The sequence below is a fragment of the Penicillium cataractarum genome (assembly GCF_028827025.1).
Source record: "Penicillium cataractarum strain IBT 29864 chromosome Unknown utg000005l, whole genome shotgun sequence".
Classification (NCBI taxonomy): domain Eukaryota; kingdom Fungi; phylum Ascomycota; class Eurotiomycetes; order Eurotiales; family Aspergillaceae; genus Penicillium; species Penicillium cataractarum.
The window spans coordinates 54,026-65,646 of record NW_026622741.1 but is presented as its reverse complement, the minus strand read 5'-3'; the positions used below and the strand labels follow the sequence as shown (position 1 = coordinate 65,646).

The 11,621-nt window shown below is 50.2% G+C and overlaps 4 protein-coding genes across 4 annotated transcripts; 1 reads left to right on the top strand and 3 right to left on the bottom strand.

The window, feature by feature from the left end:
* Window positions 1-291: 291 nt before the first annotated feature.
* On the bottom strand, window positions 292-3,663 carry N7496_005786 (uncharacterized protein; the record flags this gene model as incomplete). The annotated part of the gene is made up of 4 exons (XM_056698715.1): window positions 292-1,464; window positions 1,527-2,541; window positions 2,594-3,345; window positions 3,406-3,663. The coding sequence occupies 4 exons, from the start codon at window positions 3,661-3,663 to the stop codon at window positions 292-294; spliced, it is 3,198 nt and encodes a 1,065-aa protein (XP_056554128.1).
* Window positions 3,664-5,774: 2,111 nt separating this feature from the next.
* On the bottom strand, window positions 5,775-6,845 carry N7496_005785 (sugar phosphate isomerase/epimerase family protein; the record flags this gene model as incomplete). Its single annotated transcript, XM_056698714.1, has 1 exon — window positions 5,775-6,845. One exon carries the CDS (start codon window positions 6,843-6,845, stop codon window positions 5,775-5,777), a length of 1,071 nt encoding a protein of 356 aa, XP_056554127.1.
* A 707-nt stretch (window positions 6,846-7,552) lies between these two features.
* On the top strand, window positions 7,553-8,988 carry N7496_005784 (uncharacterized protein; the record flags this gene model as incomplete). The annotated part of the gene is made up of 4 exons (XM_056698713.1): window positions 7,553-7,723; window positions 7,784-7,919; window positions 8,016-8,139; window positions 8,202-8,988. The coding sequence occupies 4 exons, from the start codon at window positions 7,553-7,555 to the stop codon at window positions 8,986-8,988; spliced, it is 1,218 nt and encodes a 405-aa protein (XP_056554126.1).
* A 154-nt stretch (window positions 8,989-9,142) lies between these two features.
* Window positions 9,143-11,325, bottom strand: N7496_005783 (putative glucokinase regulator family protein; the record flags this gene model as incomplete). Its single annotated transcript, XM_056698712.1, has 4 exons — window positions 9,143-10,082; window positions 10,144-10,526; window positions 10,582-11,035; window positions 11,093-11,325. The coding sequence occupies 4 exons, from the start codon at window positions 11,323-11,325 to the stop codon at window positions 9,143-9,145; spliced, it is 2,010 nt and encodes a 669-aa protein (XP_056554125.1).
* Window positions 11,326-11,621: the final 296 nt, after the last annotated feature.

Genomic DNA, 11,621 nt, shown 5'->3' with positions numbered 1-11,621 from the left:
TTCTGTTTGATAGTTTGGTACTTTCGTCTTTCATATTCGGGTCAATTTTGGAGGATATCATCTGCTTGCTTTCGTTGCCATGTATAATAGGCCCTTATTACCGTCCGTAGATGCCGCGCAGCCTTTGGATTATTTTAGAATATCAAATGATAGTCAAGAATTCTATGAATACATGAAATGAACTTTTGTCTCAAGTCATCACGTCTCAGTACAGAAATCGAGTGCCATTGCAAAATATTCTATGAGCATGAACAGTTGAAAACGAAACATTATTTACTAGTCTGTACAATTTCAAGAAGTCATCCATCGAGTCAACCAATCACGAGCATAGCAACTCAGAATTCCATCCTCGACAATTTTCAACCGCCCATTGCGCAGGGTCTCGCTGTCTCTCTCAGCCCGATCGGTATGGAACTTCTTAGAGCTTAGCAATGACCCTTTTCCATACATCGCTTCATAATGCCCAATCAACTTCACCGCCGGATTAACATGCTCTTTCCCCCGTGCCTCGCTCTCCCGCATCATTTCTATCCATTTGTCAAAAGGCACCGTCTCAAATTGGAAGCCGCTCTGTCGTAGCGACTCCAGCAATGCCGACCATGAAAACTCTCTCGAGTTGCACACGTTGTAGATTGAGTCCTCTAACAACCTCGTATCGACACTGGTATTACTGTCCGTGTCACTCTCCCCTTGGGCTTGTCCCTGATCAGCGGCGATAGGGGATGGAGAAGATGACAAGCATGCCCGGCCAATCTCGACTATCGTTGCAGCAAGGGTATCCACCGGTAACCAGGAGCACATCAAGTCCAGATCGGGTAGCGCTTTGAGCGGCAATGCAGACCGTATGAGTAACGGTAGTGCCTCGCTATCGTTCCACAGTCCCCTTTTGGAGTGTCCCGAGACTTGTCCGATGCGAAGGGAATAGCACCGCGCGCCGGTGCGTCGTGCAACGCTAAGGATGTGCTCGCCGACGAGCTTCGACCGTCCGTAACCCATGTATGCGTCGGATAGGGTCATTGGTTCTTCGGAGATTGTGGTGGAGTGTGAAGCTAGTGCGGTGGAGACGGAGGAGCAGAATAGCATGACGGCTGGTTCGGGGCGGTGCACTGAGAGGGAGAAGTCGAGGAGGTTGTGGACTCCTGCGATGTGTGGGGTGAATTGGGTAAGTGGGAGGTTGAAGTTCACGGGCCATGCGGCGTGGATTATCTGGGTTACTGTGTCTTGCATGCATTGGATGGTGTTGTCGTCGAGGCCGAAGTTGGGTCTGTCGATGGTGCTGACTAGCGCGATGATTTTGGAGGCTTGTATAGGTGTGATGAAGAGGTTGCGGTTGACCAGGCTGCGCAAGACTGACTCCAATGGTGGACTTTGGCGGGTGAGACAATATATACTTGAGATGGAGTCATCTTGGAGTAATTCATATAGGACGTGGGCACCAATGGACCCCGTGGCGCCAGTGAGAATCTACTCTGGGGTCAGTACTGTGCGATAAAGGGCTGGATGTAGACTGCGATGGTTCTAATTACCACTCCCTTGCTATTTGGGGCGATTGCTGGCCGTGGGATATGCTTCTTGAATGAAGAGTACTTTTGGATCAAACCCGTCATAAAAGCGTGATCACTTTCGGTTGCTGTGTCGCTCTGTCCACGCTGCAAGGAAAAGATGTGTTCTGCCAGAGTTGCAACATTGCCCGTCTCGTATACGACATTCCGGCTCAGTGCATCTTTGTCGAGCTTCAAGTGCTGCAGTATCAATCGACGTAGTTGAATGGCCTTCAGACTGTCGATACCCCCAACAAAGAAATCAGTGTTAATAGAAGGAAGTGAGATACACAATTCTTCCTGACACAGTCGCAACAGAAGAGATTGAGTATCAGATAGTCCAAGCTGGAGAACTCCTCTGGTCTCTTCTGATCTTGAATATAGATCATCAATCAAATCAGCATATTGTAGATAAACCTGAGCCCGAATCATGGACCCTTTGTCCGTGCGAGGGAATTTGGCTGTGTAAGGAAGAATGGCAATCATGTCGTGTGAGATCTGGGAGAAACGCTCTGCACGCAAGTTAGCTGCCTGGATTGTCGGCCAGATCGCTTCCAAATATTCCTCATTCTCGATTCCTGCATCTTCGACTTCTTGAGTTTGGAAAATCAGCATTCCAGGTGCAGTCCTGCCCAGTCCCACAACCACTGCCTCGTGGATTAGAGGATCTTGCTTCACGAAGCCTTCAATTGGGAGAGGAAGCACTTTCTCCCCATTGACAAGAGTAATGCGGTCATCCAATCTGGAAACATACTTCCATCTATCTGGAATGGTGGGGTGTGGTGTGAAAACGTCTTTGGAGTGAAATGAGCCTGGGGGCTCGTCTGAGTTGGAAGTTGTCAAGGCAGGATGCCCTTTCAAGTAAACACACTCGTAGAGAGAGCCACCAATAGGCTTCATCCAGATATATGATCTGATATTCTCGAAGAACCGCAAATAGTTCCAATAAGGATCACCCTTGGGACGGGAGATCGACTCTGCGACTAAACCAGCCTCCGTCCTAGAACATAATTAGATTGGCTTGTTTCGAGGAAAGTATTGGTGTGACTTACAAGCCAAATGAACCACTGAAAGGAACGCCTTCGCTGACCAGACGGTCGCCAAGCTCATCTGGACAAGGTGCACCTCCGTATGTTACCAGTCTACATGCCCGAAGTGCGGCAATGCCTCTCGGGCTATCCACCAAAAGTTGAAGCATGTAAGGTACTGCAGCCACGGATTCGGGTCGAGTGGCCTCTAGTACGGACAGGACAGATTTTGCCGTCAGCGGAAGTGCTGCGTTCCACATATAGGCAGTTTTCCTCATCCACATTGCCTGCAATGAGGTAGAAAGACCGTGAAGATGATACCACGGTAGAGGATTGAATGATGTCAACCCAGGGCCTCGAAGAGGATGCGTCATCAGCGCCTTGTGGGTGAGAAATAGAGGTTTTGCGGTACCGGTGGATCCAGATGAGTGAAGAATCAAGGCTATTTTGTTTCGTTGAGCCTCGGAGTTGCGATGTCGGTGCAGAACCAGGAGTGTAGTTTCTGTTGCGCATTTGCTCGATGCACTTGGTATTGGGCGACAGCTGATAAGCTTTCGCTGCAGAACCTCGCCCATTGTGGTTCGGATACCCCCAGTATTGCCGTACATGATCGTGTCACAGTTCACCTTGTCGAGTAGCGACACACATGCTTCACTGGATAGTCGCGGCGATAGCATCATCACTGTATAGCCCAGTCGGCCCAGGGCGAAAAAGACGGTCACCATATTTAAATCGGATAACGTGAGTAGGGCCACAATGCTTCCATCTCTTTTTGGCTGTATATTGTTAGTTCTGATACGTCGTTCAATATAAATTTAACGAGTGTATGGTCTCACCACTGGAAAGCCAGAGTCCACGAGCACAGTAACCACTTGGTCGATCATTTCATCCAAGTCCCGACCAGTATAGTATTTGTGTGATGCTGCATCCTTCTCGGAGCTGGGGTATGCAAGAATAGGATGTTGAACATAATCTGCGGCACGAAGTCGAATCAAATCATCCAAGACGTGAAGTTGTCCAAACTTCTCAATAAGAGGATCGGTCGTGGCTGACGAGCCCGCTTGCGCTGCTTGGTTTCCTCTTTGGATACCCATAATGTGTGATAGACGGACTTTCTAGAAAGACAATGAGAAAGACGAAGTCTCAAGTACAGTGCTTGGATGGTGACTTGGGATTATTTATGAATTAACATATAATGTATGGTCATTTGAGTCGGATCTTGTCTTGCATTGATTGCCGACTGCATTCGGGATACTCGGAGAGGCACTGGGTTTCCGCTTTAGGGGTTGTTTGCGATGCTAGCACGACATAGCCAGAAAGCTGAATGGTCATTCCTTCGGCACGATGCGATAAATTGACGGGTCGTCGTCTAGTGGCAAGTGACAAGCTAGACCGCTAGTGTGATCTGTACGAGATATGAATATTGACTCGTACATGACGGATACTACAAACAAGCCACAAGTATAAGGGCGTCCGCTATTCGTCGCCCGATGTGGTGAATTGATTCCATATTATTGCTATAAATGCAGTGATATTTCTACCTTGTCCAATAGAATTCATTTCTAGGTGTGATATCTCGGATTATCGGGTAGTGACCAAAAGTCGGAGATTTAACTCTTCGGCTTCGCCTACGACGACGAGGCGTTCGTTCCGTGCTATGCAGAGTGGGGTGTGATTTAAATTTTGAAATGTAGATTTCCATCGCATCCAGCTGTAATAGTTACACTGCAGTGGTGCCTGAACACTCGCCCTGGGTGTTATTGAAATCCTCTTGTTGTGGCGAGTCAGCTCAGCCTTCTTTTCCTTTCAGCCCCGAGTAGTCTCTCAGACGGAGAATTGTGGCTGTTGGGCGGGATACCCGACCCAATGGTAATATGATATATTGATCTTCCAGTCGCACGGACTGAACTAGCTCATGATATGGATTGATAGATTTGGCAATGATCGAGATGCCGTGGGAGGTGGCTGGCGGGGTTACCGAAAGCAACAACTGGGGACTTGCACCAAATAGAAGGAAGACGGGACGTGAATGCGTTGGTCTCGTCCAAACGACTGTGGCATTGTCTGACTTGGCCTCTGGTACATTCTGAGACATTCTGAAGAGATCAAGCGAATAAACTAAATATCGAGACCATCGAGAACTCGCTTTCCTAGTCTAGAACAATGGGGTCCGAGGAAAGGCCTTCCGACGTGTCTCTGTACTTTATCCTCGGCTGCCTACTCGATGGAAGCTCACAGTGCGATGATGGCCCATCTATGGACCCTTGATTCTCAAAATAACACATTGTAAAGGGCCAATTCAAGAGAAAAGGCATCTCAAAATTTCAGATCAAAATTAATGACCTGTGATATCCAACTCGGCCTACATTCTGACAATCAAGGGCTATAACAAAAGTACTATCCAGACCAGATCCACACCATTCCACAACCTAAGTCCTTTCTCCCGGAACTCGGGACAAGGGGGGAACTTCGGGAACAGTTCCAAAGAATTGCAACGATCACATCTGGTCTATCTCAGGCTAACGGTCGCTGGAAACGGATTGATAGAATTCCACTGTGGAGTTGTTTCTTCACGGATCGCCCCTTCCGTTTGCCGGGAGGAATGCCAACCGTCCGATCGGATTCTAGCATACCGATGATTAAGAATTACAATCTTGTTTCTTTGTCTGTGGTGGAACGAGAGCTATCGTCCCCGGGCCTTTAACGTATCCCTGCACCGCGGAAGCATACAAAATCGACCCGATGCGCTTCGGGGAAAAGGCACTGCGGTGGAACGGACTGGATGAGAATATGATTTAGAGTGTGCATTGTGGAAACGGCCTTCTAGAAAGTTTATGAGGCAATAGATGTGTCTAGACATTCTTTAGGTCCAAGACATGGATTGTGTCGGAACACGCAACCGGCGAGACATGCATATGCTTCATCATCAATCTTAACGTTGATTTTATTCTTCACAGTGTCTGGGACAGGGATAGCCGTATGTGAGATATCTTCATTAGAGAAACAAAATTCAAGAAGGGGGCTCGAATTCTGGATTGGTATACAGGGACCAGGCAAGTACATCTAGTATAGCCCTAGCGAGATAGCAAATTTCGATATCATTTCGCATCATTGCCATTTCTAGAATTACGGAGACCAGTCTACATGCTCTATCAAGACCGAATCGGGCGTATGTACTTCGAATTAGATAAACGCTAATAATCTATCAATTTTTCTTTCCCTTGGTATCCAACTGTTGCAAGACCCGCTGCCATGATCGTGCGGCTCGCGCGGCATGCTCATTTGGCACTGATGGCCTGGACTCACCAGTAGTTCGGGAGAATACTTCCATACTGACCCATCCGGTATAGCCCAGCCCATTGAGACAAGCATCTGCTACCTCACAGATAGGCAAATATCCACCCCGTTCCTCTTCGCACGGAAACAGACGAGCATTCCGTGACCATGACAGTAACTTGGGTATACCTGGGGTTTGAAGGAACGGTGTTCGTAGGTCGACCCGCTCGCCATCAGCTAGCTGTACAATCATGACCCTGTTAGGATCGACCTCCTGCACGAGTCGTTGTATCGACGCCTTTAGATCTATGTCTGCGTGGGATGGGAGACGTCCAGTTGCGCTGGTCGGATCGGCCCACAGCCGTGCTGCGATGTTGAACGTGTCCAAGCAGATGCCCAGATTCGGCCGGTTTGCCTGTTGAACGATGTCCCAGCTGTCCTCCCAGGTATTGATGTACGTGCCCCAAGCTAATGCCTCGTAGGCGATACGGATGGGGAATGCTACATCCGCGGCTTGCCTTAGATCGGCCACTAGTCGGTCTCGGTCGTCTGTGATTTGGGATGGGTCGAGGAAGGAAGAAGGAATGAGGATGAAGAGGTCGTCGCCGAGGATTTTGGATAATTCCACCCAATGCTTCAGCTCATCGATGCGCTGGGCATGTTGATCTGGGTCCAATAGGCCTTCGTAGTGTCTGAATGGCTGTAGAGCTAAGACTTTGAGGCCCCTCTTTGTACATAGATTGCGAATGGCGTGCGCCGCGTCGATCTCATACTCGCGATCAGTGCGATCCACTGGTTCGTGACATGCATGACAGCGCAGAGACTTGGCGAACTGTGCGAGATCTTCATGGAAGAGTTCTAGTCCCTGCTGGCCATTCTGAGCAGCGGCCTCGATCTTTGCCGGGAGCGAATGTAAATAGGCCGCCCCCAAGCTGACCGTGGCAATGGCGGGCATCCATCGCGTGTCAGGCTCAGATGGCGGCGTCGGTAAGAAGTGCATGAATATTTGCCGGCGCTAAAAAATGATTCGCAATGGGCGAATGGCACGAGGTCGATCAGCCGGGGATCCAGTGTTTGGGAAACAGCGGACTATATCGAGTCCTAAGTATTATGTCGATGTTGATGATTCCTCCCCTCAACAGCCAGAGAGATATATGAAGCATACATCCCTCCCTGGGAGTGTTTTCTCTCGAGCTGCTTCCGTGTGGATCGGAAAGACTCAGGGGGTGAGTAAATGCGTCGAATAAGTGGGCCAGAATCCAATCGCTTCCCGAGGTCGTATCTTTCGTGGACTCAGGACTCAGCTCCACCTACTCAATGCAGGACGTGGTCAATATCTACTGAATGAAAACATTGTTCCAAATTGAACAATGATTTGTACTTTGAATGTAGAGGTAGGTGCGTAATAGCTAGCCTCATGCAAGCCAGGCCTTGTTTTCGGACATTCTCAACCAAGTCATCTCCCTCCTTGATGGGACCAGGCAAGCTGAAAATGTGCCGGTGATTTCTTTTTGATAAATCGAACTCCCCGAATGGCCGCATTTGAGCGGAACGGTTAACCTGCATACTCGAATGGGCAAGTGCAGACGGCATGGAACGGTGCTGGGTACCTATTTACAGGATGGACTCCCCTCCCTTGTCCTACCTCAACATCTTGATCCTATATTTCAAATTTCAACTCTTGAGACCTTCTCGTGTGCCGCCGCCATGACGGTGATTACGCCTCTGTATGCGATGCTCAATCGCCTCGGACAACTTGCATTGCAAGATGGCGCTAAACCATCACCACAGACCCACTTTGAGCTCCTTCAGATGATCGACCAACTTAAATTGGCCGTCGAAACACCGACGGAGACCGTGCTGCGTCTTATTTATCAGGTAGAACACCAAGCCGCTTGAATTTCTCATGGGGGACTATTGATCTGACGATGCATATAGCCTCCGCAAAATGCTGCCTTGCGCTGCGTGATTGACATGGGAATCTTCCCACTGTTGATTGAAAAACAACATCTCGAGGGAGGAGTATCGGCCACTCAACTAGCGGAGTACACGGGCGCCGAACAAGACTTAATCGGTAGGAAATAACTTTCATTGGCCAATAATCTTCGCACATTGTGTGTGACGATTGTGCCTGGTGGCGCTGCTGTGCCGAGCTAACCTTTCTTGTTAGTTCGCTTGATGCGTGTCATGGCGTCCCTAGGGTTATGCAGCACCCCGGCTTCGGGGGTGTATCGGGCCAACGACAAGACTGTGGCGTTGACGCAACCAATTGGCCGAGATGGTATACCATGCATGTAAGCTGAATCACGCGTGTTCGATTCCACTTTTCTTCATTGACAGCGCTGACTCGTCAAAGATATGACCTGACAGTTCCCACATTGAGCAAACTACCCGAGTATCTGCGCATTCATGAGTATGCCAACCCACAGGAGTATGCTCGCTCTCCCATGAATTGGGCAGTAGGTCAGAGCCAATTCGAGTGGCTAGCTAGCCACAAAGATCAGCAGGCCTTGTTCAACTCGTACATGGCCAGTCGCAGACAAGGCAAGCCCATGTGGTTTGACGTGTACCCGGTTGACAGGCTGCTAGGTCATGCAGTTCCCTATGAGGACACGGTCTTCTTGGTGGATATCGGTGGCAATCAAGGTCACGATCTGACCAAGTTTCGTCAGCGATACCCCCATCTCCCTGGCAAGCTAGTACTGCAGGATCTGCCTAAAGTTGTGAACGGCGTGTCCGGTCGTGAAGCAGGCATCGGCGTGATGGCGTACAGCTTCCTAGATGCCCAGCCCGTCTGTGGCGCGCGGGTATATTACTTCCGTTCGATCTTCCACGACTGGCCCGATCATATTTGCCGCCAGATCTTGCGTAATACCATGTCAGCCATGGCGACAGACTATTCACGCATTCTTATCGTGGATTTTGTCTTGCCGGATACGAATGCTCCCTTGCTGCAGGCTTCCTTGGACATTCAGATGATGAGCATCAGTGCTGGTGTTGAACGATCGGAGAGTCAGTGGAGAGAGTTGCTGCAAAGTGTAGGTTTGGAGATTTCTGGAATTTGGAATCAAAGCCCAGGCATGGAATCTGTTATTGAGGTAATTCCCATGGCTGGGAAGTCACAGGATCCAGTAGAGAACTGAAGAGTTCTACATGAGGAGGAATTTCATGACCGGTCGCTCTGGACAAGTTTTTTTGTATTTACCAACGCGCGAGCCTTTTCTATGTGAATATATGCAATTCTTAAGCAATTCAATGATAATTGAATATTGGATTATAGGGATCAAACACTGCACTTCACTCTTTTTTCTCCAACAAGAACTTCGCTCCAGCCGCAGCAACGTCGTCAACGACGCGAACTCCTGAGAACTTCAGTCCTCTCTGGTCCAACTGCTCTCTCAAAGTACGTTGATATCCCCGATTTCTCATCAACCCACCAGCGAGTACCAACTCAGTCTCTTGAGCTGCTGCATACCCGCTGCTCCTCGAGTCCGTCAGACGCCCCAGCGTCTTGGTCACTAAGTGTGATGTTTGACTCTGTACAATTGCCTCCGCGGTCTGGTCGTGCGATGCAAGTTCCAAGACGGTCTCTGCCAGTTGGGAAATACGAGTCTTGACGGTTTCCTGGTGATATCCGGACAAAATGTGGCTTAAAATGTCGATACGGCCGTCCCGCGAGGTTGTGCAGCCCAGCTTGTCGATCACTGCTTCCTCTAATGCGTCCAGCTCTTGTGACCGAAGACCCAGAGTCTGCTCTTCCAGGACAAGAAGCGTATGCTTGATGGCTTCCAGCCCAATGGAATACCCGCCGCCCTCATCTCCTAGCATATGGCCCCAACCGCCCGAACGAGCTACGCGGACATATCCTCGATCTTCCGTCCAGGCATACCGCATAGCAACGCTGCCTGTCCCCGCGATGAGGACGAGTACAGAGCGAGGATTGTTGTCCAGGGGGACTGATGCCGGGAGTAGGTCCACGTCACTCGTTAGCCGGAAGTCAGCCGTGGTATGATCGAGCCCGAAGATCTCTGCCAACATTGGAGCCAATTTTTCGTGCAGTCCAGCACGGTCCAATCCTGCGAGTCCAATCCAAACGGAACGGAAGCAGGATCTCAAATAATGCCTCCACTCTGCATCACTAGGTTCTGTGCCGCTTGGTAGATGTCCCTTAAGTGCATTCTTGGTGGCGTCAACCAAGGTAGCCACTACCCCAGGCACATTTCCGATACCGTCAGTCCTGGAGGTGTGGTCAGTTCATACTCATGCTCCTATCACGGGGAAGAAGACTTGACACATACAGATTACAAGGGCCAGCGTAGCCATAGCTCATATTGCCAGTGATGTCGGTAATTGCTGCAGCACATTTAGTACCGCCACCATCAATGCACAACGTGAACCGCTTAAAATTCCCCTCGTTGAAAGTCCAAGTCCGGGTTGTCGGGCATGCTTCGTCCAACGCAGCAGCCAACACGCCTCCAGCCGAGTCCAAATGCTGCTGGCAGACCTCTACCATTTGCCCGGTCTCGGCAACAAGCATTGCAAGCTTAACACTGCGCTTTGACTGTGCAAGAAGTGCATCTAGCTCCGAATCAGACATTGAGTTGCACTTGGGACTGAGTCGACGCAGCATGTTCCGTGACCGCTGTTCTAGCTTGAGATTTGATGCTACCATATCGACCATCTAGATCAAGGTCAGTACTAAATTGTCTCCATATATCTCAGGATGAGCGTCATACCATATTACCGTAGGTCTTGCCAACGCGGATCATCGTGCCTGTACTGAGCATATTCAAGACCAACTTCGTCGCGGTACCAGACTTGAGTCTCGTACTCCCCGTAACAACCTCTGGGCCAGGAAGCGGAGCAATAAGAAAGTCCACGTCGCCGGAGCGGCTCATCGCCGAAGGTGATGCACAAGCCACACCAATCGTGACGCAACCCAGCCGTTTGGCAAAGGCAAGACATCCTAGAACGTACGGCGTCCGCCCTGAACTGGCGATTCCAATGACACTGTCAAGCTCCGGGTCCAGATTCAGGCGTTTCAGGTCATCCTCGCCGGCTTGAGCGTTATCCTCGGCACCCTCTTGCGCTTGGCGGATAGCTGCATCGCCACCAGCAATTATCCCAATGAACTGGGAGTGCGGAGCGGCAAAAGTCGGTGGGATCTCTGAAGCATCCAGGATACCCAGTCTAGATGTCTTTGTGGTTGGTCATCGCTCGCCTTTGCATCGGTGGCGAAGTACTCACCTTCCACTGGTTCCTGCGCCTACATAGACAACGCGCCCACCTCGACGTACACGCGGTGCCAGAGCGTCAATCGCGCCAGTGATGTCAGGAAGACATTCTTTGACGCTATCTGCTACTCTGTGGTCGTCAGAGTTTATGACCGTGCACATCTCCAAAGTCGACATGCGGTCGATGTGTATTGTACGGGGGTTAACCCCCTCCGTCTGCAGTTGGGCCAAACTGCTCAAATCCATCCTTTCGGCACTCGATGGATGCGTGGGTGTATAGATGAGCTGCCAATAATTTAAACGCAAGCTTGAAGCACAGATCCTCGCATGAATCTTTCCCAGTGGCACAAATGCTGACTATCTGTGTAGCGACTGTTGATGAGACCCCGACACTAGCCAGGGCCCAAGCGCAGCGTTGCCGACTATCGTTGGCCGACTTGGCCTCTTCATCGTCCCTGAGCCGTCTCGGAGTCTCGGATCACTGCCGTTACGCCGCGGAAAGCCGGCGACCAGTGGTTTGTACGCAAACGAGAGTCCCTCGG